Below are 27904 nucleotides of genomic sequence, written 5' to 3'. Positions count from 1 at the left end.
GCAGATACTTCGTCAGCACTGCTCTCAACCTCGGTGCAGTAAGACACCCAGATCCCACTGTTCACTTCGGGACCGATACTGCTTCTGGCACCAGCATGTTTAGTCCTAATGGTATTACTTCCATTGGTAGCGTCACTTTCTGCCTCATTCTGGGCGATGGATGAGTCAGACCACCCACTCGCTCTCTTTGGTCTTGCTCCGCTGTTATCTCTGCAATCCTGAGGCTCCTCTGAGTTGGGGTCATCATCCTCCCACTCACCGTCACCCGATCAGCATTGAGGCAGCATTGAGGGCTGCTGATGGACTGTTAGGGGTACCAGGATTGGCACATGTCTCATAGTCGGGATGGAGGTCCCTGGCTCGGCGCCTAATGGCCACCAATGCTTTATCTATGTCAGTGGCCTCCATGGAATCTGTGGGATGCTCCTCGATAGTGTAGGTCCTGCTCTTTGTCTCACTCAAAGGCAAGATCACTGGCCCGGTCTGCATTGGTGACTGTCAATCTATCACAGACCCAGGCACTGGCAGTCCTCCTTCCGATGGAGCCTCCAGAGTTGTCCTGTCCAGGTCTGTCGGCCCTGGAACAGGATCTGGCTTTGGCTCAGTTGAGGGCCTCGTCTTCATTTCTGGACACTGTTGTGCTGCCTGGCTCATCTTCCCCTTCAGTACTGGAGGATGCTAAGGCATACAGAGACCTTTTGCGGCATGTAGCTGCTTCCCTTGGTATCTAAGCAGAGTTCTTGAAAGAGAACACCCACAAATTGGTGGACATTCCTCAGTGACATTTCCATATTGGACATTTGCAAGGCTGCTGCATGATCATCAACATATATGTTCATGAACCATTACACCATAACCACATCTTCCAGGGCAGATGCAGGCTTTGGTAGAGGAGTCCTGTAGTCTCTGTTTACATAGACTCTGAGCCTCACCTCCTGGGCTGGGGGATATTGCTTGTGAGTCACATAAGTGAAAAACATGGCTGCATCCACTCAAAGAAGAAGAAACGGATACTTACTGTAACTGTGGTTCTTTGAAATGTGATGCAGGTGTGTATTCTGCAACCCGCCCTCCATCCCCTCTGTATCAGAGTCTCATGTCCAGGCATTCAGTGTGAAGGAACTGAGGGAGGATCGGGGTGGCACCGCCTCATTAGCCAGGGGAGGGGCTATGGCCATGAAGCACGAGCGTTGCCCCTCTACAGGTACTGCTAAGCAAATATCTCCAGCTCCAGTGCACTGGGCACACACACACCTAAGTGGAATACATGTCTGCATAACATCTTGAAGAACCACAGTTACAATCAGTAACCATTTCTTGCATTTGTGCATGATGCAAAGCAGCAGATTATATGAGATGAATGTCAATGGTTGCTGCATATTAGGGGAACAAGCCCTTAATGGTTTTTTTTAAAAGTTAGATGAGTGAAAACATACCATCCAGCTGAAAAGTGACAGCAGCATCTCTGGGTAAGATCATAAAAATGAAACAAAGAATGAAAACATGGCACCAGTTTGCTTGTAACTTTAAAGATAGCACTTTCTAAAAGTCTACTGACAGATAATTTCAGTGAGGGTCTTCAGTGAAAAATCACATTTCAGTATCAATTAACAAAAGAGATTTTTCTCACCAGTTTCACTTAGTGTTTCACATTCTTCTGTACGTATATATTACTTTTATTTTTATACACACTATAATATTTTAATTTGGTGATTATTGTTTATCTTGCTTATAACGAGGCAGGGATTACATAAAAGGTAGAATGGTATCTAATATTATACATTAATATGTAACATAAAATCACATATTAACAAATATGCTTCTTTATGTTAGAAATAGCAACTTAGATTACTAACACTAAAATGGATTTGCTTTTCACTATTATTGCTGTTTGTTTATCATCAGTTTAATTTTCAGGGTCTCAGTTCTTAATATTTGGGTTGCAAATGGAATTTTGGGGTGAGCTATTAATGGAAGATCAAGTGGAAGGACTTAAAGAATTTAAAGGAAAATAAATGGCAGTCAAGACTAGTGTCGGCATTGCCTTTCTTATGGTATGAAGCCCAGGACCTTGTAAGACTGAAAAATGTTTCATGTTGGTCTTTAAAACATATAAAATGTTGCCATCCATGTGATTATTTGACAAGATGGAAGCACTTCAAAGGCTAAATTAATTTTTCCCCTTTGCCTTTTGCAGTGAATAATCAATGGACTGTTTGGTTGGTTTTTTTTCCAGATAACCTTTTTCATGCTACTGTCTGCAGTGTGTGTAATGTTGAACTTGGCTGGTTCTATTCTCTCATGTCAGAATGCTCAGCTGGTAAACTCCCTGGAAGGCTGTCAGTTGGTGAGTAATGAAAAACAAATATTTTAATAAGGGCAAAGGCTTTTCTTTTTCGGTAATCATAAAATTATCAGTTTAATTCCTGTCATTGCATGTGTCTGTTATTTGATGCTGCCTTTAAGTCTAAAAACATAGAATCATAGAATATCAGGGTTGGAAGGGACCTCAGGAGGTCATCTAGTCCAACCCCCTGCTCAAAGCAGGACCAGATTATTATTAAAACATGATTATTTTGTTGGAAGAAACTTTAGAGTAAAAGTGCTATAGTCTTTATAAGATATTGTTTCCTCAAAACATAAGTTGTTACATTAGAAATGTGTGCTTATACTGCAGTAATATAAGGGAGACACCATACACGATGGGTGAAATCTTGGTCTCAGTGTAGTCAAAACTGTTGACTTCAGCAGGACCAAACTTGCATCCAATCTCTCCTTCTCTAGCCAATGGTGTTTCATGGGAATGCTGTTAATTATGTTTCAGTATCTGTGCAATAATATTTTAATTACCAACTTTACTACTGCAGTCTGATTTTAGAAAAGCTTCCAATGTAAATACATTACCCATGGATCTAGTCTGATAACATAGAGAATCATAAAAATATTAACATATCAAGGCGTGTATACTGTGACTTAATAAACTCATATGGTGTGCATGTATACATTAGATTACTGTATGCTGACCCTTCAATGGGGAAAAAAGTATAGATCAACTGTAAGAATATTTGTGACAACACTAATAAGGTATTAAAAAATATATGGAGCTAAATTAATCCCAGAAGTAAACCCACTGATTTAAAGAATTTTAAGAATTTAAAGAAGATGGGGGGAAATAACACAACTTTTGTCATGAATGTGATGGTTCTTGGTGTATCCAGGACTATGTCAGATTATTACCCCGGTCTCTAGAGAGAAGGGGTCTTCCTTGTCATAGCTGTGTGTCAGCTCCCTAATTCCACCAGCATTTTAGTCACTCAAACACTCTCCTCTGGGCTGTGCCACCACTAACTTCACCTTGCAGGTTAACAATAGGTACACCCCAATCCCCGAGTCCCTGTGGATTGTTCCCCCCTTATGTTTGCCCTGACACTGGCTACTCACAGAAGTTCTAGATCCTTTGCATCCAAAAGTGAAGTGTACCTCAATTTACCAGTTTTACCATAAAACACTGCTCCTCACAGGTCATGTTTTCTAGACTTAATCCTTTTTGTTGCTCTTCTCTTCACTTTCTCCAATTTGTCCACATCTTTCCTGAAATGTGGTGCCCAGAACTGGACACAATACTCCAGTTGAGGCCTAATCAGCACAGAGTAGAACGGGAGAATTACTTCTCGTGTCTTGCTTACAACACTCCTGCTATTACATCCCAGAATGATGTTTGCTTTTTTTGCAACATTGTTGCACTGTTCACTCATATTTAGCTTGGGATCCACTGTGACCCCCAGATCCATTTCTGCAGTACTCCTTCCTAGGCAGTCATTTCCCATTTTGTATGTGCGCAACTGATTGTTCCTTCCTAAGTGGAGTACTTTGCATTTGTCCTTGTTGAATTCCATCCTATTTACTTCAGACTATTTCTCCAATTTGTCCAGATCATTTTTAATTTTAAACCTATCCTGCAAAGCACTTGCAACTCCTCCCAGCTTGGTATCATCCACAAACCTTATAAGTGTACTCTCTATGCCATTATTAGAGCCCTGTGTGGATACAAATGTATGCGGATGCAGGTGTCTGCAGATATAAATTGGTGTCTGTGGAACCGCTGGGCTCTCCTGGGAACCACAGCTACAAAAGGAACGGAATGTGGGGCCGCCACTCCCAGGAGCCAGCACCCCGCATTGGCAGCTCCTCCGGCATGGCTATACCATCCTAGCACCGCCCTCAGTCCCGCCCCACTCCTTTCCATGCGGCTATCTGCATCTCCTGTCTGGGGGCTTGAACACTAGAGCACGACCAGGGATAGCTGTCGGTGAGCCTGTAGCAAAATCCTTTTAAAGACAATCATGTTGATGACTTCTGTGTTAGTCACCTCAGGGAGGTGTCAAGCATTACAATAAGCTGCCTTGGTGTGTCCTTGACATCTGTAAGTAGTTACAGTTACATACCCAAAATGTAAGTCACATTATTCAAAATGGTGGTTACAATGTCAGGTGAAGGTCATAATTTGATACGGACTTGTACGGACATATACTATTTTTGGAAGCAAGGGTGAAGTGCAGGGTGGAGGAAAATATTGGAGAGGAGCAACATGGACTTAGGAAAGGAAGGAGTACTATGGATGTAGTATTTGCAATGAGACAGAAGTCTGAAAGATTGATACACGGAAAGAGTAATTGCTTTGTGGATTTATTGATCCTGAGAAAGCATATGACTTGGTTCAACAGGTGTTGGTGTTTGGAGTATTCAGATGAATGAGAGGGTTAAGCATGTAAGTCTTCAGGATCAGGGACTAAAGCGTTGTCTAAGGTAATTGGCAAGGTTTTAAACTACTGTAATGGTGACCTGTAGGTCATTATTTTGGAAATGACAGTTCACTGTAAAGAGTATCTTCTGTCTAGAGAGACTTCTATGTAGACAGCTATGTATTGACCAGTATGTGGTAGTCCATATTTTCAAGTAACAGAATCTTGGCACATCGCTAGAGTAGGACAGTATTTAAGAAAAGGACAGAATGTGGACAACGAAAGGAAAAATAAATAATTTATACCTCTTTTGGTCAGATAAGCTACTCTTCATCTGTTGCCGGTTAACCACCTCTTGAGGTTGCAGTGAAACTTTCTTAAGGGCCCCTGGAGTAGTTAGAAATGTTGTACTGTTTACTATATATAAAATACTGCACAATATAAAATTGTGTTTAAAACTGCTAAATTATTGATGTTTTTCGATTGACCACAGTAATAAATTCATGAACACACACAATAACTGAGGGGTTTGGTAATGCTTACACCTGAATGACTTGTATGACTTCAAACTTTGTCAGTAGTAACAAACTGTTCTTATAATTTGACAGCTGTTCAGTGACCTATATGAACAGAATTAATGGTATAAGTCCATTCTCTGGTGGAGAGAGAGTCTTACTATGAAAACAATGCAGTTGGCACAAAATGTTCACAGTCTTTGCCAAGAGGATTGAATGGGAATGGAAACTGAACAGCTGTCTTACCAAAAAAGGTGGATTCTTGTATGCAATGCTATGTTAAATGTTAATACTTAGCGGGAACGAGTATGGTAGGTTGAAAAAATGAAAAATTAATCATTAACTTTTTTCCCCTTATGGTAAAGTTTAGACGGGTAATAGGTTATCATCATCACTGTGAGCACATGTTGCACGTAAAAAAAAGTTCTTTGATACGGAGCTAACATTCTGCATATGCCATGAAGAATGTGTGTACCAAAACTTTGAAGTCCTGTTTTCAAAAGTGGCGTAAGCACTTGAAAATTTTACTATCTGGGGGAGGTGGAAAAAAAGATAAACATAGCTATTTTCAGTATTTACTTAAAAAAAATTATCTGTGGAAAAAAATAACTTTGTGTTGCTTTTACCCGCTTAACCCTAAACCTGGAAGCCCTTGACATAAGGAATTGCATTTTAGGTCTGTAGCTGACATTTTAGGAATATTATTCCCCTGAAAAAATTATTTCTCTTGTGCTGTAAGGTCTGTTTGAGTTTAGCTTTTCAGTTTTTCTGTATTAATCATTTTAATCTAAAGCTGTTTCTATTTCTGCATTTTCTATTTTCCGTTTATCTGTTTTCCTTTTATTAACTGATGAATTCATTTCCCATTACTTTTACCCCCAAATCCCCAAACTAAGTAAAAGAGTTAGTTTTAAATGAATAGTGTTCACTAGTGCCTTAACTACAATCAGAGGTGCATTTCCTTAACACCTTCCAAAAGGCTGAGCGAATCTTTTTATGTTCTAGCTATTTAAACCAGACGACAAAACCTTAAATTATTTGCCTCTTTTTGCATTTTAATAAAATGTTCCGTTTTCAGCTCTGGACTTGCAAATATTTTTTAAATGAATTATCAATAAAAAAGAAGATTGTCAGAAAATATTAATAGTTTTACAGCTCTAGGGTTGCTTCACCTGAAATATCAACTAAAGTTCAGAGGCACAAAAATATGATACAAATGAAAGCTTGAGAGAAAAACATTATTAGTATCCTTGTCAGGAGTTGGTTTGACCCCATCTGCAGAAGAAAAATCTACCACAGGGGTTTAGGGGAAGAAATCCCCATGAGACTTCCCCCTTGCACTTAATCCCTTTGGAGCACAAACTCTGGGCCCTGCAGATGCGTCACTATCGATAGCTCCATTGGATTCTCTCTGTGCCTAGCGGCCTGTAGAACCATAGGAGATACGTCTCTCCTGGGGAGATATTATTTTCCTGGGAATCTGCTTAGCCCTAGCCTGCTCATGGTTGCTGTCCAGTCTCTACCCATGCTTACAGCATGACCCAAGCACCCACAAAGCACTTCCAAGGTGACTGAATGAGGCTGTGCAGCTGTCAAAATACCCTCTTCCCCACCCCTCTCCCCCAGTTGATTCAGCATATAGGTATACAGGTATATGTTTGTTTACATTTATATATACACATATATATATTGTGTATAAAAATTTCCACAGAAAACAAATTAACTTAGAGTTCACATTGCTTACATATATATATTTCTTCACAACAGCACCAATACTCGCAATCAAGCAAATGATTTATTAAGGTATCTTGCCTGGAAGTTGGCCATTGTTTTGGATATGCATTAGCTTTCTCAACTGCACAGAGACACTGTTGCCCTTCCTAATACACACACACATTCAATAATATGATCATCAATTTATGAATCAAAGAAATGAATATCACACTACAAGATACAATATTAATTCTGACCTTCCTGTTACATTATTGAATCATTTAATGAGAATTATAATCTTAAAATTACAGAGTCTTATCTCCTCTCCCTACTCCAGCGTAAACTGCATGCATAGATGAGGGTTATCAGGGAGACCGTCTTAACATCTCTGTGTACCGTATACCAGATTGAATATAAAGTTGATTGCACTTAGATATTTCTTACCTTTTACAAGCTTCTATTATATATTTACTTTATGACTTTAAAAAGATTAGATTAGCTATTCAGTTACTCCTTCAGTTGCACTGACAGGTCATAAGGTAGTAAGAAGTTAAGGGAGGGGGAACACATCCTCCTAGTTTCCCAGTAGTTGCATTTATAATCCCCACTCGTTCAACAGACTCACTCCAGTTCCGTTTGGCGCCTCCCACCATACTATGTGATTGAGCAATTTTTCTCCCTTAACCATAATATTCAGAATAATAACACAGAAGACAATGCTAATTATTTAACCACCAATTTAAAACACAACTTAGTGCTGATTCTTGATAACTAGATGTGGTTGAAAATTTTCATATTTGGACATTTTTTGACAAAAAGGGGAAAATGGGAAAAAATCCATTTTTTTATCAGTTGTAATTGTCAGGTCTTAGCATCAAGCCATGCCTCATTTAAAGGAAGAAAATCTAATTGGCAGAGACTCTCCTTTCCCCTAAGTACTCTGAGGATTGTTTGATGGCCTTTAATAAAACAGAGCTCAGCTGTTGTTCTGGTGATCCATTCTGGTGCTGTACCTGCCTATAGCTATCTTTCTTTCTGAAGTGACCTCATTTCCTTGCCTGCAAATTACATGACGGTATCATCATACACCTTCAGTGCATACTGAGTCTTGGATGTTATTTGGCATTACGACTCACACTTCATACACGTTCTTTCACTTTCAACTTAGAAATGCAGTGCTGTCTTTCAGTAGTTGTTGCAGGTGATGAATAGCCATACTCATGATACAGTTGCCAAAGAATGTATAATTCCATATCAGTCGTGTATTTTTCTTGCTATGACTTTGGTATCATTTGCCACTCGTCTCTCTCTCTTTAGCACCAAGTGCATTTGGAGAATGTTATGTATGTACTTTATACACTCAAAACAAAACACAATCCTCTTCACATAGCTTTAATCTAATTCTGTGGCTGACTCGTGATTTTATAACTATATGTAGGTTCTGTACTCTGAGTCAGAATAAAAACGTGGACACAGAATGTGACAAATATGTGAACTGCATTTATTTTAACAAACAATTGGCAGCTAAGCATCATTAGACCCAATCCTCCATACCTTGCATATCTGTTTCTCTGGTTTAACTTTGCTTGGTAAGTATCAGGAATTTGATATCCCAGGCATAGGGACTCATTTTGAAACAACATTGTTTTTGCTTTTTAGGAGGGCATATTGTAAATTAGGGTGTTTTGTGCCATGACTGGCATTCTGTATTATGATTCAGGGAGCAAAATTAAATTGAAGCACAGCTGAGTGTTGAGCTCTGAGAGCCTCCAACAGCAAACTAGACAGTCAGTGATCAATTAGATCATATGTACCATTAAAAAGAAATTAAAGCAAATTTGTTTTAAACAAACAATGATTATTATTAAAATGGGGTAGGCTTGGTGGTAGTGAACTTAGTTCTAAATTTATTATTAACAAAGTTTGTGTTTTTTAATTGTAAATATAATCTCAAAGAGAGAGGCAGTTCTCAACCAGCAGTCCGGGGCCCCCTGCAGGTTTCAGGAGATACGCCAAAATAAACCACGGAGGAGGACCCGTGTTAGACTTGCTGGGACCCAGGGCGGAAAGCCCAAGCCCTGCTGCCTAGGGCTGAAAGCCAAAGCCCAAGCAAATTAGCTTTGCACGACCCCTATGGTGTGGGGCCCTGGGCAATTGACCTGCTTGCTACCCTCTTATGCTGGCCCTGGCTTTTAATTTACTGGATATGCAGAGAAACAGTTGTTATGGCACAGGTGGGCTGGGGAATTTTTACAGCATATTGTGGGGGCATCAGAAAGAAAAAGATTGAGAATCCCTGATTTATCCTTCATTGAGGGGAGATGTTCCTTCTTGCCAATGTGACTGTTGTTGGAGATATAACTTATGATACTAAAGAGTTTTAATTTGTGTTGCCAGGGCCACTTTTGAAACCTGATTATACCTTTATGACTTGCTCTGCACCTCCTGTGAGGGCCTGTGTGCATTCTCCACTCCCATGGAATTTGGTGGGACTTGAGAGCATTGAGTCCCTTCCATGATCGCCCCTAAGATTTCTGTTTACATTATCACTTAAGGTCACTAGCACACAATGTGTGAAGTTGCATAACTATATAACTTAGACTTTTGTGAAGGCAAGGATCACATCACCCTATACAATGGCTTTTGGATCCGGAGGGCATATAGAGGTGAGCAAAATATCCAACAGGATGTAGCTTCATAACTTGGAAATACACACATTCAGAATTAGTGAGGCTGATGACTTTAGATAAGTTTATCTAGTAAAGTAAATTGACATCAGCCCCATTTTCTAGTTCTATAAAAAAGAAACTTAGGTTTTATTCACATTTAGAGATGAAATGCTATTTTTTATTTTAATCTAAAATGAGTTTTTATTAAAGATTAATAAGTAGCATCTAGAGTCAGTGTTCCTCTTGTGTTTAACTTTTTCAAGAGCAATAAAATTAAGAATCTCTTATCTGTTACCTTCATCAACAGTGATTTCCTTTGTCCATTTTACCTATATTTTAAATAGTAAGTGGCTTATGCGAGCGGTATCATTTTGTTTTGAAAGTGAAATACAAAAATATCAGTCATTCAGTAACTAATGCTTGTGAAATGGTTCAAATTATACCTCTCATTTCCGACTGAACCTGGCAGAAATGAGAAATACAAGTTTTCAGCCTAATGAGTATTTTAAAGGGAGGAAATGGAGGTAGCTCCAAAGTAGAAGCTTGCTTTCCCATCCCAGATTTTTACTTTTAACTTCTAGCATCTTTTCTTTGAATAGCTCTATCTATTAAAATAATTACATTTTAATGTTGCTAACAGTTATTCCTGGTTTATAGAAACTGGTGCTTTTTGTACTTTTGCAGAATTAGGGCTAAAAAATTAATAGCATTATTTGAGTAAACAATTAAAAGTGTTACAGCATTAGAAAGATTGTGCCTGAATATATCAATAAGAATTCAGTATGATAGATTGGCAGCAAAATCCAGCAGTACTGACATACTTTATCGATTTTGAGGCTCTCTCTTGGGACTTCATGCCCAGCAGGCAGGTGCTTAAGAGCCTGGAAGGAAAGACATGCTATGTATTATTCTGGCTAGGTCAATAGTACTATTAGCAGGTTCCAAAGGAAGGTATTTCTACCATTCCTTAGCTGGCAGGATTGTTAGTATGACACAAGATCTTTGATGGGGGAAAGAATATAAAGCGCAATAAAGGAATCTTTTGAGATACTATAAGAACTTCGTAAAATCCACTAATGTGGAGGGAAAATCCAAATGATTTGAGAGAACAGAAATTGATGGAAAAGGCATTTCTTTAAATGCTAGTCTTTCTGCAACTACTTGGAATGGCTATTAAAATTCAGAGCCTTTTTGAAGCTCACAGTCTTTAATATGAAACTTAGCTTGGGCTAAACGCTCTGTGACTGAGGACATATCGGCTTTGAAAAAATATCAAGAACATCTTACAAACTGGAAAATGAGTTACAAACTGGAAAATAGATCATGAGGGCCAAGAAGTTTTTTTAAAAAAAATTCATGTTGTGTATAACAAAATATTTTGTTAAAAATAATTATTTTCAAATTCTGAGATTAAATTTATTTTAAAATGTCCTTACTTGGCTGCATATTCTCTCCATGGTTTCATCCCAAGTAAAAACAAATGGAAGTGAATGTATCTTGTTTCAGGTTCAGCTGAACTGGGAAGAAAACAGTCTTTTCAATATTTAAAATACAAGCTGCTAAGCACTCTTGAAAGTTTAAAACTCCTCAGCTAGAGCAGGGAAATAATACAGCTCCTTTCTAATGTCTGCCCCGAGGGCTATGAGCTAACCCTGCACAATACCTAAGGGGGGTGAGGGAGGGAGGGAAGGAGGGTTGTGTTGTGTTGTGGCGGAGAGTTGGGGGATGTTTTGTTTTTTGGGTCAAACTAAAATAGGTAGACTGGGAGAAGGATAATATAATAAAATTAGTTATGATGGTGTATGTAATTTAAAACCATTATAATTTCAATTTCCTGTTAAAAATCTGTAATCCAGAAAAAAATACAGCCAAAAAACTATTATTTCCAAATGAGAAAAATACACACAGTAGACTGGATAACTCTGGGCATGTCTACATGGGGATTCTGAAAAAAGTTAAAAAGATGAATTGATTAAAGCTGTGAAGTTAATGTGCATAAATTAAACTGCATTAAATTGTGTGTGGATACTCTCATTCAGAAGTAAACTGGCTTCAGTTCACTGAAGTTTAATCCTTCTTTGAGTTTAACTTTTCTGGGTGTCCCTGTGTAGACAGACCCTCACTGGATTGAAAATGGGATTCAGAGTCTTGGCCACAGGTTCAAATTCAGATAAGGTGACCAGACAGCAAATGTGAAAAATCGGGACGGGGTTGGAGGGTAATAGGAGCCTATATAAGAAAAAGACCCAAAAATTGGGACTGTCCCTATAAAATTGGGTCATCTGGTCACCCTAAATCCAGACTATGTTAGCAGTGAATGAGTGTTACTGTCAACTGGCAGCCATTGGGTGACCTATTTGAAATGAATAAATCCCAGTGAATCCACAGCACAAAAAAGCACCATCACGATTGTAATTAATTGGCATGTTAGCAGAATCTCTGCAGAGGTCCAAGATTGAAAGTGTACGCCAGGGGTCGGCAACCTTTCAGAAGTGGTGTGCCAAGTCTTCATTTATTCACAGTATTTTAATGTTTTGTGTGCCAGTAATACATTTTAATGCTTTTAGAAGGTCTCTCTCTATATATTATTATATAATCAAATCTGTTATTTGTTAATAAATCTCTATTATATAACTAAACTATTGTTGTATATAAAGTAAATATGGTTTTTAAAATGTTTAAGCTTCATTTAAAATTAAATTAAAATGCAGATTTTATCAGTTTAGTGTGATCCTTGCCCTCGTTTTTCCTTGCTGAGTTTTCCAAGGTCCCTAGGCCAGCAGTGGGCTGAGCGGGGCCAGCGGCCGGGACCCTGGCTGGCAGGGGGCTGGCGGACGGAATCCCAGGCTGGCAGCAGAATGCCACTGAAAATCAGCTTGCGTGCCGCAGGTTGCCTACCCCTGGTGTACACAGACTTAAATAATTTCTCTACCCTCCAAGTCAAAGTTGAAGCACACTGATAGAGTACCATGGGGCAATTTGCACTGCTCCTGACTGTGTTGTACCTGTTCTGTGGATAAACAGAGGACCTCAGAGTCCAAAGTTGTGAATTTGACGCCTTCACAAGCACTAAATTGACTAAGCTCTCTACCTCCTGCCCACCTAAAGGGGAAAAATAATAGGTGAGAAAAGCGGGCATTAAGTGAAAGATTTCAATTTACAATGCAGATTTCTCTTTATGATCGGCTGAATCCAAATACTTCAAATATTCCGATATTCAGGAATGTTTGGATCCAGGGTCTTTGTTAGCCACATTACAGAGCAATGATGTTTAGATCCTGGGGTTCATCTCCACTATGAATGGAGTCTCTGTCATTGTGATTAGGTCATGTCTGGTCTGCAGGGGCCTGTTGAAACATAAAATCTCAATTCCATGGACTAGCTGTGTTTTGCAGTTACATGACATTTCATTTGGAAGTTTCATTGTAAGTTTGGACATTTCTAATTCCTTGATTGTTAGTGTTGCCTGAATATGGACTGAAGGATCAGGCCCTAAGTGAAAAGCTTTTTTCGCTTGATGTCACACTGCCTTGACTGTTGGGGGGCAAAAGATGGTAAATAATAGTCCTGTATGCAGATCTCTGTGCAATATCCAGTGCTTGTAATTTTTTTTCTTTAATGGGAAACATTTATTACAGTGTGACAGGGGACAGATCACTTGATGGTTACCTGTTCTGTTCAAGAGAATGTGGATAAAAATAACAAACAAGTCCATAAGCACATAGACTCTATAAATATTGAAGAAATGTAAATGTAAAATAAAGAAAGCTGATGTTGCTCAATCTCAAGAGTAAGTCTGTAAATCTGAATTCTCCTTTGTACAATGCCGTTCCTGCCTGGATGTGATCAGAGCCAGATCTGTATAATAGGCTATAACCCAATGCACTCCTAAATAGCATAACCTCTCCTGCAGGAGAGGCTTCTATAAATAGAGTGCCCTCAATTGGCTGTTCTTCCCACACCGAGAACTGCTCCTGATGAAGAGGTTGTCCAGAAACTGGAAGATTGTAAATCAATAGCAAGAAAAAGGGAATGGGGACTTAAAGACCAAATAGATCCATGAGATAGCAAAGCTACAGCTAGTGTACATCTTATTTTGATACAGATTAACATTGTTTTTCTCATTCATATAGATTCATATCAATTGTGTGTGTGTATATATATATATATAAAATGAGAGTTGGTCCCTAGTTAGAAAAATATATGTATCCCAAAAATCCACACAGCTGGGAGAAGAAAGGGAGAAATATTTAGTATTTCCAAGTCCCTTTTCCCCATCTATTGCGTGTATATACACTCCAGACCTGGAGATTAAACAACATGTATCCTATATTTCCTGGACAGCCATATAAGACAGAATGTTTAATACCATATAACCTGATCCTTTAAAAAAGGGTCTGTACCCTACAAAATATGTGAACTGTCTATTGCTAAGCATTAACCCTCAGGTTTAATGCTTGTCAGCACACAAATTAATGTTTTTAACCCCTGGAATTTCAGAATCTTTCTGTTCTAACACGAGAGAAAAAAATTATTCTCCCTTTTTATTATATGATGTAAAATATATAATAAAACAGAAAATATGGACTATTCATAAGAACAGCCCTACTGGGTCAGACCAAAGGTCCATCTAGCCCAGTATCCTGTCTTCTGATAGTGGCCAGTGCCAGGTGCCCCAGAGGGAATGAACAGAACAGGTAACCATCAAGTGATCTGTCCCCTGTCACTCATTCCCAGCTTCTGGCAAACAGAGGCTAGGGACACCATTCGTGCCCATCCTGGCTAATAGCCATTGATGGACCTATCCTCCATGAATTTATCTAGTTCTTTTTGAACGCTGTTATGGTCTTGGCCTTCACAACATCCTCTGGCAAGGAGTTCCCCAGATTGACTGTGCATTGTGTGAAGAAGTACAGTACTTCCTTTTATTTGTTTTAAACCTGCTGCCTATTAATTTCATTTGGTGACCGCTAGTTCGTGTGTTATGAGAAGTAGTAAACAACACTTCCTTATCTACTTTCTCTATGCCAGTCATGATTTTATAGACCTCAATGATATCTTCCTTTAGCCGTCTCTTTTTCAAGTTGAAAAGTCCCAGTCTTATTAATCTCTCCTCATACAGAAACCGTTCCATAACCCTAATCATTTTTGTTGCCCTTTTCTGAACCTTTTCCAAGTCCAATATATCTTTTTTGAGATGGGATGACCACATCTGCACACAGTATTCAAGATGTGGGTGTACCATGGATTTATACAGAGGAAACATGATATTTTCTGTCCTATTATCTATCCCTTTCTTAATTATTCCCAGCATTCTGTTCACTTTTTGACTGCCGCTGCACATTGATTGGATGTTTTCAGAGAACTATCCACAATGACTCCAAGATCTATTTCTTGAGTGGTAACAGCTAATTTAGACCCCATCATTTTATATGTATTGTTGGGATTATGCTTTCCAATGTGCATTACTTTGCATTTATCAACGTTAAGTTTCATCTGCCATTTTTTTGCCTTGTCACCCCGTTTTGAGAGATCCTTTTGTAGCTCTTTGCAGTCTTCCTCGGTCTTAACTATCTTTAGTAATTTTGTGTCATCTGCAAATTTTGCCACCTCACTGTTTACCCCTTCCACATCATTTATGAATATATTAAATAGGACTGGTCCCAGAACAGACCCCTGGGGGACACCACTATTTACCTCTCTCCATTCTGAAAACTGACCATTTATACCTACCCTTTGTTTCCTATCTTTTAACCAGTTACCAATCCACGAGAGCACCTTCCCTCTTATCCCATGGCAGCTTACTTTGTGTAAGAGCCTTTGGTGAGGGACTTTGTCAAAGGCTCTCTCAAAATCTAAGTACAATATATCCACTGGAGCTCCTTGGTCCACGTGCTTGTTGACTCCCTCAAAGAATCCTAGTAGACTGGTGAAGCATGATTTCCCTTTACTAAAACCATGTTGACTCTTCCTCAACAAACTATGTTCATCTATATGTCTGACAATATTGTTCTTTATTATAATTTCAACCAGTTTGCCCGGTACTAAAGTCAGGCTTACAGGTCTGTAACTGCCAGGATCACTTCTGGAGCCTTTTTTAAAAGTTGGCATCACATTAGCTATCTTTCAGTCATCTGGTACAGAAGCTAGTTCCTTCAGAACTTTGGGTGAATACCATCTGGTCCTGGGGACTTATTGCTGTTTAATTTATCAATTTGTTCTAAAACCTCCTTGTAGCAGAGTGAAGCCTCACCGGCATGGCACCTCCTGCTGGTTGTCTGGGAATTAGCTCTTTTCCAGCAATTGAAGCACCCTCTGCTGGCCAGTGATTCACCTACCTCAGGCCCTCATGTCCCTCCTGGACCCCAGTGCCCTTATTTTAGGGTGCTGCCCCACAGCAGTGCCCCCACGCTCTGGGTCTCCCCTCCCAGGGGAACCCCCAACCCTCTATACCCACCTTGCCTCAGTGGCTATGGCCAGTCGTCACCTATCCCTCTCTCACTGGGGCAAACTGCAGTCTGTAATGGCCACTCATCATTGGCAGGGGGGTCGGACCAGCTGCCCCTGCCTAGCCCCAGGCTGCACCTCTGCAACCCCAGTACCTTCTTCGGCCTTTAGCAAGGCCCGCAGCCTGGGGATTTGTAGGCTGTAGCTCTCCAGCTCCCTTTACCCTTCCCCAGAACTGCTCCACTTCAGGTACTTTGCTCCCAGACAGCTAGGCCTTCCCGCTCCAGGGCTAGAGTCAGACTCCTCCAGCTCTTGGCCCCCCAGCCCTCCTATCAGGGCCAGCTGAGCCCTGATTGAGCTGGCCACAACTGTAGTCAGTTACCCCCTCAGCTGCTCTCACTCCTCATCCCAGCCACAGCCCTCTCCAGGGCTGCTTTTAACCCCTGCCTACTGCAGCGGGGGCAGTTTCTCTGCAGTGGCCTTATTGTCCTTGAGTGCTCCTTTAGCACCTCGATCTCCAGTGCCCTACTGGTTGTTTAGCAGGCTTCCTGCTTCTCATATACTTAAAAAAATTACTATTACTTTTTGAGTCTTTGGCTAACCTCAAATTCTTTTTTGCCCTTCCTAATTGTATTTTTACACTTCATTTGCCAGTGTTTATGCTCCTTTCTATTTTCCTCACTAGGATTTAACTCCCACTTTTTAAAGGATGCCTTTTTGCCTCTCACTGCTTCTTTTCAAATGCTCAAGTTACAATTTTCAAAAAGTTAAAGAAGGATAGTACAAGAGAATAATGTTCCTGTGAATCTGTTAGCAAAAAATATGCACTAAAAATGATCACACAAACAAGTCATTTCTATTTTTTCCTTTCATAGGGCTTGGCCATATTTTTAGTCAGAAAATTAGCATAGATAAAGGCCCTTTTAATTAAAATGTATAGAGTGGGAATTGAGATTGTTCTCTTCAGGTTGGCTATTTATGTATCAGGTCACTACACAAATATGAATGCAAACTCCATGTACATTTTCCAGAGTAACAGCCGTGTTAGTCTGTATTCGCAAAAAGAAAAGGAGTACTTGTGGCATTGAAAACAAAAGCAGAACATTGGGAGGTACGTATGGTGCTCAGAGATAAGGATAAGCTATCACCATTTGCTATCTAAATTATCCTTGAATCATACGCTCATTAAAATTTTCAAGAGCAGATTACTCTTATGGGGGGTGAAGAGAAAAGGTTCTGTGATAGACCCAGGCCAGTTGGGTACAGCAGAGTAGCCTTATTGGGACCCAGGAAGTGCCCACTGCTAAAGGATCCCCCCCCCAGCCTAAGGGGGGGATCCACAGGACCTGGGAAACCAAATAATTATGGGGGACAACTAATGAACAACAGGGACGGGAGTGCGGTCAGAGGGTCAAACAACGGGAACCGGACAGGGACACCGAGCAGAGGACCCTGGACAGTGAGCAGAGTAGCCCTATTGGGATCCAGGAAGTGGGCAGGCGAAGCCGCCCACTGCTAAAGGATCCCCCCTCCAGCCTAAGGGGGGGATCCACAGGACCTGGGAAACCAAATAATTATGGGGGACAACTAATGAACAACAGGGACGGGAGTGCGGTCAAAGGGTCAAACGACGGGAACCGGACGGGGACACCGAGCAGAGGACCCTGGACAGCAAGCAGAGTAGCAGAAGGCAGATATACTCGCCACTGGATTAACAGTTTTCTGTTCCCTGACTAACCAGAGCAGGGGCTGCTCCAGGCTAATGAGAACACCTGACTCCAATTAACCTGCAAAGAGTCAGGGGTGGCCATTAAGCTAATGTGACCACCTGACTCTAATTAAGGCCCCTCTGATACTATAAAAGGGCTCACTCCGTCAGGCAGAAGTCAGCTAGAGAAGAGGAAGTGTGGATGAAGGGCTGGTTAATGAAGACACCCTCAAGTTACTGGTAAGGGAGCCCTAAGGTAAGGGTGAAGAAGGGAGAAGCAGGAGAGCTGAGGGGAAGTGGCCCTGGGAAATGTAGCAACTCTGGCAGTGAAAGGTTGGCTGCCAATAGCTCCTACCATTAGGGTCCCTGGGCTGGAACCCAGAGTAGAGGGTGGGCCCGGGTTCCCCCCAACTCACCACTACAGAAACACCACCTGGGAGGGGAAAACAGGCCCCTGTCAGGATGGGAGGCTAAACTGTTTTGGTATGAGGGTATAGGAGCAACAGAGACTGTGAGAGTTCTCTCACCAACCTCCTTGCTGGCTTATGATGAAAAGGGCTCAGTAGACTGTATCCCTAGCCCTAGAGAGAGAAGGGCTATGTGGAGGGTTGCAGTGAGCCTCTGAAGCTAGCATAAACTCCCTGGAAGCATGGGACCCACAGGGACAAGGTTGGAGCTCTGCCACAGTTGTGATAGTCAATTGAGTTTCCTTATTATGTAAAAAACAAAAAAACACTAGTCTGTGTCTATGTTGAATGACTATTATTCATCTTTTCTTTATAGCTCATATTTGGAAACCAGGATTTTCACTTCACCTCCACTATCCTTTTTAAGCCGATCTGAGTGACAGGATTGTTTGCTGTGACAGCACTTGGGAGGATTAGAATTCATTAACTTTATTACAGTGATAATTCACACAAATGTGAAAATGTATTGTGTGTAAAGGGGCTAGATGGAATATTGTATATTCCTGCTTTGAAGGGAAAGGTTGTTCCGCAGTTAGGCTGCGTGATGTGAGTAAGACCAGAATACATAGAGTATTTATAGAAATGAATTGAATGATATTGGGAATGTTTTAATACAGGATACAGTAGAGGAGATTCAGGATTATAGCGTGTGAAGAAAGATTTCACTCTTAAATTTTTACAGCTGCTGATACCTTAGAGAAAATTTAATAATAATTCTGGTGTATGTTGTATGATTTTTATCTGTCATTATTTTGTGCAATGAATAATTGCATGAACATGAGAAGTTTTTCTCAGTAATTCATTTACCTGTTGCCTAGAGCAGACCTATAAATAAATAAAACATGTTTTATCAGTAAATCAAACATTCTAAATGATGATTTCGCAAAAAACCTTTTTGTTATGATGATAGCCTTTTTCACTTGTGAAAAATTGACTTTCTTATTCCTTGGTACTTTTCACATGAGGATCTCCAAGGTCTTTGTACACCCTAATTAGTATCACCTCACAGTTGCCTTATAAAGTAGACATTATTACCCCCATTTTATAGCTTGAGGTAGGTACAGTCACAGCAAAAACATCTAATTTGCCTAAGGTCACACAGTGGACTGGTGTCAAAGTTAGGACTAGAAACCCATAGGTTTTGATTCCCAGGCCTTTTCCCTAATCACTAGGGCAGGCTGATTTCTGGGTGCACAGGCTGCACTAAGCCTGGGACTAAACCTTCTTGAAAAAAACAGTTTTCAATTGGAATTTGGTGATTTGTAAAAATCAAAATGTTCTGCAAAGACAGTTTGATTTTTATGAAATTTTGATGGTTCAGCCGAAACCAGGCAACAGGGGCGGCTCTACCTCTTTTGCCGACCCAGCAGTCACTGCTGAATTGCCACCGCCGCAACAGCAGCGGAGCTGCTGCCAAAAGCCACCATGGCGGGAGGAAGAGTGGCTGAGCTGCTGCCGAATTGCTGCCATGGGACACAGACTGCTGCCCCATTCTAAATGCTGCCCCAAGCACCTGCTTGCAAAGCTGGTGCCTGGAGCCGGCTCTGCCAGACAAAATGCTGATGGGAATGTGCCTGGCTTCCCTTCAGCCCTCCTGGCAGGCTGCTGAGGATCTGCAGCTCTGGGGCAGCCTGCCAAGTGGACTGGCCTGGGGCTGCGACCCAAAGGCTTCCAGGATTCTGTGGCTGCAGGGCAGCCTACCTCTGGGTTAGAGAGTTCAGGACTACCAGGATGTGTTGCTCTTGGCACAGACTGCTCCAGAGCCAGTGTCCCATCCCATTCCATTTTGCAGAGAATCTTGAAATTTTTGTGTTTTTGTTTCAAATCAGAATTAAACCAGATATCAAAACAGCTAACTCCTCTGTGAAATGGAATACCTTTCTCTGATCAGCTGTCATGCTGTCTGGAGTGGCTTCAAGGAGACACCCCAAACTGGTGGTGTGATCTATATTTAGATTTCACCAAACCAGTGACAAATGTGAACTCCTGGATCACTGTAACAATCTTAACATCGAGCCACAGACAATCCCCTTAGATTCTCCAGTCTATCTTAGTGATAAATGGTCACTTACACCAAAAATCACAAGATTCAGGTTGCTTCCAGTCCCAAGAGACCAGTCACTTACCCCAGATCAGTGGGCACCCTAGATCTGACACCAATCCTGTAATAAACTATCTAAAGGTTTATTAACTAGGAAAAAGAATAGTGAGTTTTTTACAGGTTACAGCAAGCAAACAGAAGCACAAATGAGTTGCAGTCTAAATACTAAGAGTGACAGAACTGTAGTGATCTGTCAAGTCAAAGTGTCTTTCAGGGTGGACCCAGGAAGTAACCCCTGGGGATCTCTGGCTTCAGACTGGTGGCTCTGGCCCTGAGTGAGTTCAAACAGCAAAGAGATGAAAAATTTTCCTGTGACTTCTTTTCTTTCATTCAACTTCCAAGTCCACAGAACAAGCTTCCTTGCATGTGACATTTCCAAGGGCATGATAGGACCATTAATTAATCCTCTGTATTGCAGTGTTCCTTGATGGCCCATCTGATTTTGATGGCCCTTCTGGATGGGTGGCAGGACAGGGAGTACTGGTGCCTGGATTCATAAGTGCAGAGCAAACATTTTCAAAGATATAAAGCAAAACTTAAATATTTTCTTATAGCATGGAACACCAACATTACAAGTGAGATTAATGCATGCAGCAATTTGCAAACATTTCATAAGGTCTAATCACTAAATACATTCTTATAAGAGCAAAACTGTTATACAGGTGAATGGGTCTGGTCTCCAGCTATGAGTTTGCCAGTTCTTAGCTAATGCCTGCAGCCTGGGTAAGAGTTGGCATCTGGTCTGCCAGCATCACAAACTCTGTCTGGGTCTTAGTAGGGTTCTCAGGCCATGCCTGAAGAAAACTTGAAAAGAATAATCTTGAAAAGTATTGAGTCTTACTGTTCTGGAGGGTCACAGATTGGTGGGGGCTTAATAGTTCTCCCAAGTATCCTTTTGGGTTAATAGTGTACCAAGAATGGAGTTGTATCGTTTCTTCAATACCAAAAGATGTAAACAAACATGCATGTTGTCGTAAATATAAAGGGAAGGGTAACCACCTTTCTATATACAGTGCTATAAAATCCCTCGTGGCCAGAGGCAAAATCCTTTCACCTGTAAATGGTTAAGAAGCTAAGGTAACCTTGCTGGCACCTGACCCAAAATGACCAATGAGGGGACAAGATTCTTTCAAATCTGGACGGCGGGGGGAGGAAATGCTTTTGTTGGTCTGTGTGATACCTTTGCTGGGAACAGATCAAGGATGCAAGCCCTTCAACTCCTGTAAAGCTAGTAAATAATCTAGTTAGAAAATGCATTAGGTTTTCTTTATTTTGGCTTGTAAATTTGCTGTGCTGGAGGGAATGTGTATTCCTGTTTTTGTCTTTTTGTAACTTAAGGTTTTGCCTAGGGGGATTCTCTGTTTTGAATCTGACTACTCTGTAAAGTATTTATCATCCTGATTTTACAGGGGTGATTCTTTTACCTTTTCTTTAAATAAAATTCTTCCTTTAAGAACCTGATTGATTTTCATTGTTCTTAAGATCCAAGGGTTTGGGTCTGTGTTCACCTGTACCAATTGGTGAGGATATTATTATCAAGCCTTCCCAGGAAAGGGGGTGTAGGGCTTGGGGGAATAGGACTCCAAATGATCCTTTCCCTGTTCTTTGTCTAAATCACTTGGTGGTGGCAGCATACTGTTCAAGGACAAGCCAAAGTTTGTACCTTGGGGAAGTTTTTAATCTAAGCTGGTAAAAATAAACTTAGGGGGTCTTTCCTTGCGGGTCCCCACATCTGTACCCTAGAGTTCAGTGTGGGGAGGGAACCCTGACACATGTGTAACCCATACACCTTCTGGATGTGATGTTGTGTCCCATCTAGTGGCACCGAGACCACTTAGAGAGAGAAAATGAGTCTGCTCTACAGTCTTAGCTAACAGCCAGTTGACTTTTAGCTCATGTGGTAGAGGCTCATGCACTAAGCTCTAGAGATCTGCAGTTCAATCCTGCCCGCTGATGACTGGGGGGTCTGTCGACATTACACATGCACATGTGTGTGATATGTTAGTTTCCGCTTATTAGCAATCCCTCAGTGGGACGTGCAAAGCCTGGGCCCTTAGTGCCAGAGCAGGATATAACACAGTATGCGTATGGAGAGGTACCATGCAGCCCAAGAATATCCTTCCCTGGCTGTAGCCTCACAAACCTGTCTGCAGCTATAGCTTAGCATGTCCCAGAACTTCCTTCTGATGCTGCAGTTCCACAAACCTGCCTTCTGGGGTTGCAGCAAGAGAAGGAGATACTGGGATATGCCAAGCTCTGGCTGTAGGCAGGTTTGCAAGGCTGCAGGGAAGGAAGCACTGAGGCTGCATGGTACCCCTCTCTGCATTCTCCGGGCTGCGTCCTGTCCTGGCACCAGTGGCCTGGGTTAGGCACATCCCAGGATTCCCAGCACTTGCTTTCCTGGCTGCAGCCCCATAAACCTGCTTGCATCTGGGGCTTTCCATGGGGAGCAAGGACCCAAAGATGTGCCAAACCCTGGTACCAGGATGGGACCCAGTATGGAGAGTGCACAGAGAGGTACTATGCCTGCTTCTTGCGGAAAGCTGTGTCATCCGGTTAGCAGCTAGCCTGCCCGTAGCATCCCTGGAGCCCAGGCTTCATACATCCCAGAGCTTCCATTCCTGACTGCAGCCTTGCAAACCTGCCTGCGGCCAGGACTTTCCCCAAAAATATTGTCAAGAGCCAGCATGCCTGTTGACATCTAGACCAATTAACACATCTATTGGACAGTATCTGTTCCTGGCAGAATGTTTCCATTAACAAAAAGGTGTAATTAATGGGGTTGCTATTCAGCAGAATCTAGTGTGTGTGTGTGTGTGTGTACACCTATAAACAAAAATTACATTAGAATTACAATTACATTATTACACTTGTGAAGTGAACCACTAAGAAGTTAGGAGATGCCTGAATTAAGGTTGACAGTGTAATCTTAATTTGACCTCCTTGTGTTTATGCATTATGGTACACCCTTTAATTACATGCTCACATACTGTTGTTTTTAACAGGACCCCTGCCTCATTGAGTGCACAAGATGGACCCTCTATGAGGATGAATAAAGGAGACTATTGTCTGCCTCATTTGTTGCAGAAGCTGGAAACTGTGTAGCAAATTATGAGGGGATTGAGGCATAGGCACTGACTCTGTGGGTGCTCCAGGGCTGGAGCACCCACGGGGAAAAATTAGCAGGTGTTCCACAACCACCGGCAGCCAAGCTTCCCCCCCACTCACCCCTTTCCGCCCCCCCCCCCCCCCCCCAGCGTGCCGCATCCCCACTCCTCCCTCTCCCTCCCAGTGCTTCCCACCCACCCCCACTGCCTAACAGCTGTTTGGAGGCACTTAAGACTTTCCAGGAGGGAGGGGAAGGGGTGGGAACGAGTGGGGACATGGCACGCTCAGGGGAGGAGGCAGAGAAGGGGTAGGGACTTGGGGGAAGGGAAGGGGGCGGGGACTTTGGGGAAGGAGTGAAATGGAGACGGAGCCAGGGTGGTGCAGAGGCGGGATGGGGTGGGTCAAGTGCTCACCGGGCAGAGGGGAAGTCAGACTAAAACTTGGATTGAGGCAGGAAGAAAAAGGAGAGTCTCATAGTTAAGGCAATTGAATGCTGCCGTGGAGAATTGGATTCTGTTCCTGCCTTTGCCACAGATTTTTTGTGTGATGCTAAGCAAGTCACATAAACCAAACTTTTCACAGGTGGTCCCTAATTGCATGTTCCGTATTTCCTCGGTGCCCACCTTGGGGCTCTGCAGCCTGAATTCTACAGGTGTTGAGTACTCATAACTGCAACTGCAGTCAGTGGGAACTGTGCTTTGAGCATATGAACTCTATATAATGCTAAGTACTCTGAAAAATCAGGCCTTAGGTGTCTCTCATTGGGCTCCCAACATTTGTGGATACTTTTGACTTTAATCTCTCTCTGCTTCAGCTTCCTATTGGTAAAATGGGGATAATACCACCCTCTCAGCTCACAGAGGTTTTGCAAAGATACATTAATGTTTGTGAAGTACTCAGACACCGTAGTGATAAGTGCTATAGATGAGCCCATGAAGAAATTAATAATTCTGTCTTTAGAGCAGCATTTGCAGTAATTAATGAAGAAGGCCACACTGAACAATGAGGACAAAAAAATAGACCATTGAATATCTGCTCATTAAGTGAGCACCATTCATCTTACATCCTGAATGAGACAGGGAAAAAATAGTATTTGATCAAGTAATTAAAAACTGTCATAATGCATATGTACAAGGGGGCTGAATTAAGGTGGCACAGGCAACCTTAATTTTAGCATTTCCTAACCTCTGAGTGCTTGATTTTTCAACCTTAATCGTGTTCTTTTATGTAGGTGGGGGTGTACAGATTCCAATTTTCAAATGTAGGTGTCCTTATAGGAAGTTCAAATCCCATATTCTGTACAGAAATCAGTAATAAAGAGGATAAAGGTGCCTAAACAGTTGGGCAACCAAATCTGGAATTTGAATGTCCTAATAAGGTGTCCGTGTTTGAGAATTAGGCTCCCAATGTAAAGTCTATATCATCAGAGGCCATGCATATGTTTACATGGTGTGATGGCACTCTAACCCAACATACAAAACCAAGACTGCTGGCAAATGCAGAAAGGAGTAGTTATAGCGTTGAACCTTCTCTTGTGTATTTTAGGAATAATCTCAGATGGAAACTGTCAGCAGTCCTCTGTTCTGTACGCTCCCACTTTGTTTTATGAGACACACAGTGAGGAAAAAGTTATTCCAACTTCATTTTAAATGAGTTCTAGTTTACTTTATGACTTAGGCTGTTTAATCTTCTACTGATCTTTTCCTTTATTCCATATAAAGATGTGTATTCTAGGCAAATTAATACACTAGAACCTCAATGTTACACAAACCTCAGGAATGGAGGTTGTTCATAACTCTGAACAAAATGTTATGGTTTTTCTTTCAAAAGTTAACAACTGAACATTGACTTAATACAGCTTTGGAACTTTATTATGCAGAAGAAAATTGCTACTTTTAACCCACCTTAATGTAAATGAAACAAGCACAGAAACAGTTTCCTTATCATGTCAAATCTTTTTTTAAACTTTCCCTTTATTTTTTTAGTAGTTTACTTTTAAAACAGTACTGTACTGTATTTGCTTTTTTCTTTTCTTTTTTTGTTTTTTGGTCTCTGCTGCTGCCTGATTGCAAAACTCCAGTTCTAAATAAGGTGTGTGGTTGACAGGTTATTTTATAACTCTGGTATTCATAACTCGGAGGTTCTACTGTATTCATATTATCATTCACCTTTCTTGCTTCTTTTGATACAGTAAATTTACAGCTTTTCTTAGGACAAAATGTTTTACCTTAAATTTCCAGAATATCATTGCAATAATAACGAATAAACTTCCCTCTGTTGCCATATATTGATTGCCTTATATTTAATCTTATTTTAGGAAAAATGAGATATTTCACAGCATTTTTTTAATTTAGTCTGAGCCCCGAAATGTTTTAATAATCTTCTATTATGGCTCCATCTCTTTTATTTGACTTTTTATATATTTGTACATCCTGCTGAGTTGAATGTCATGCTGTCATCAAAGAATTGCAGCATGAAAGAGCTTTTACTAATATTTTTAGGAGACGTCTGTTTTGTGCAACTGCAATCTTTTAAATTAAATTGAAATATAAAGAAAGAATAACCAAAGGGCACTACAGTGCCATGTAAAATATCTCAGTCTGGGGATCGCCATCTCTTGGTCATTATGCCAGTAGAGATATAAGGATGTTACTGCATCTAGAGCAGTGCAAAATGTGGGCCAAAAACCTTAAAGCACACAGTTCACCAGGTTTGGGCTTTTGTTACGGAGCGCAAAACAAAATTTTACCTTTCTAGCAAACCGAGGTGGCTTTATGATTTTGTTTTAAAACTATCTGAATTTTATTTTTAAGTTTCATTGGGAAGCTTGGATTTCCATCTGAGTTTACTTTGACTTTTTGGGTTCTAACCTGAAACTTGAAGCTAAATTTTAGGGGACCCATATTGATGCCATGCACTGCAATTGAACACTTGCGTAGCCAGAGCTTGAATTCTAGGAAGATGAAAACTACAGTTAGTGTTTACCTACACTTGAATGCAGATGGGAGTGATAATTGTATGCAGCCAACCTGAGGATGTTAATTTGAGAAGTATAGGGAAAACTTGATGGTGTTCAGATACACCTACTCTGCAACAGAAGGTACTCTTTTCTGTGTTAACAGCTTTAACTTTTAGACATCAAAAAGTGACTGCTGGGAGTCAGGCACTTAGGCACTTTTGCAAATCCCACTAGGCACCTATCTGCATCTTCAGGCATCTAAATAATTTTTAAAATTTGGCCCTAGAATGCAAACTCCAAGCTGTGAGATAAAACAAGGGTATCATTGGACTATTTAAATCTTGCTTAGACCTGATTGTTGGAACTCAAAAGAAAAATTTACAAAGATATTTTCATTGTCCTTTTAGTAACACAATCCCAGACAAATGAAACCACCCCAATACAATTACTTAATGGCAGTATCAACGAATAGACTGTTTTGTGTTGTGCCTTAGACATCATTTTAAATGTAACCTCTTAGCATGGATTTCCCAGATTCTCTACTCCGCTGCTGCAGAATCTAACAAAACTGGGAAGTGCCATTTCACTAGAGTGTTCCCCATTTTCCAAGTAGAAGCACTTCCCTTGGGTTTCTGTGTGTGTTCTGGCTGCATAAGTTGGGAGAAAGCTGGGTTCTGTTAGATGTCCCCCTACTGCCCTGGAGAAAAAAAATGAAGGAAAAACTAGCATAAGTTACTGCATGCAGATAGGGTTGTCAACTTTCTAATAGTACAAAACTGAACACCCTACCCCACCCTTTCCCTAAGGTCCTGTCCCCTGCTCACTGCATTCCCCCTCCCTCGGTGGCTCGCTCTCCCCAACCCTCATTTACTTTCACTGGGCTGGGGGAGGGGCTTGGGGTGCGGGAGGGGGTGAAGGCTCTAACTAGGGATGCGGGCTCCAGGATGGGGCCAGAAATTAGGGGTTATGGGTGTGAGAGGGGGCTCTGGGCTGGGACTGGGAGTTGGGGTGCAGAAGGGGGTGAGGGCTCCGGCTGGAGGTGCGGGCTCTGGGGTGGGGCTGGGGATGAGGGGTTTTGGGTGCAAGAGGGGGCTCCAGGCTCAGGGATGGGACCAGGGGATTCTGAATGTGGGAGGGGCAGTGGGTTGAGGCAGGAGCTTGGGCTATGGGAGGGGCTGGGGGGTGGGGCTGAGGGATTTGGAGTGCAGGATGGGGCTGCAGGTTGAGGCAGGGGGTTGGAGTGCAGGAGGGGGTATGTGTTCTGGGTTGGGGGTTCAGGCTCTGGGGTGAGGCCAGGGATGAGGGGTTCAGGGTATAGGAGGGGGCTCTGGACTAGGGCAGGGGGTTGGGGTGTGGGGGGGTGAGTCTCCAGCTGGGGGTGCAGGCTCTGGGGTGGGGCTAGGGATGAGGTGTTTGGGGTGCAGGAGGGGCCTCCAGGTTTGGGGGGGCTCAGGGCAGGGGCTTGGGATTGGGGC

The 27904-nt window shown here is 41.6% G+C and overlaps 1 protein-coding gene across 1 annotated transcript in view; it reads left to right on the top strand.

Moving 5' to 3' along the window:
• Positions 1–2236: 2236 nt before the first annotated feature.
• The window catches only part of ENTREP2 (endosomal transmembrane epsin interactor 2), a 130979-nt gene continuing 105311 nt past the window's right edge, over positions 2237–27904 (top strand). The window contains exon 1 of the mRNA XM_077828974.1: positions 2237–2347. Within this exon, the coding sequence (XP_077685100.1) occupies positions 2249–2347 (99 nt within the window). The 5' untranslated portion in view covers positions 2237–2248. The remainder of the gene's footprint in view (positions 2348–27904) is intronic.

This window comes from Eretmochelys imbricata, chromosome 10 (assembly GCF_965152235.1).
Source record: "Eretmochelys imbricata isolate rEreImb1 chromosome 10, rEreImb1.hap1, whole genome shotgun sequence".
NCBI lineage: Eukaryota > Metazoa > Chordata > Testudines > Cheloniidae > Eretmochelys > Eretmochelys imbricata.
Note: the sequence above shows the minus strand (reverse complement) of the source record. Positions and strands in the feature narration are given on the sequence as shown.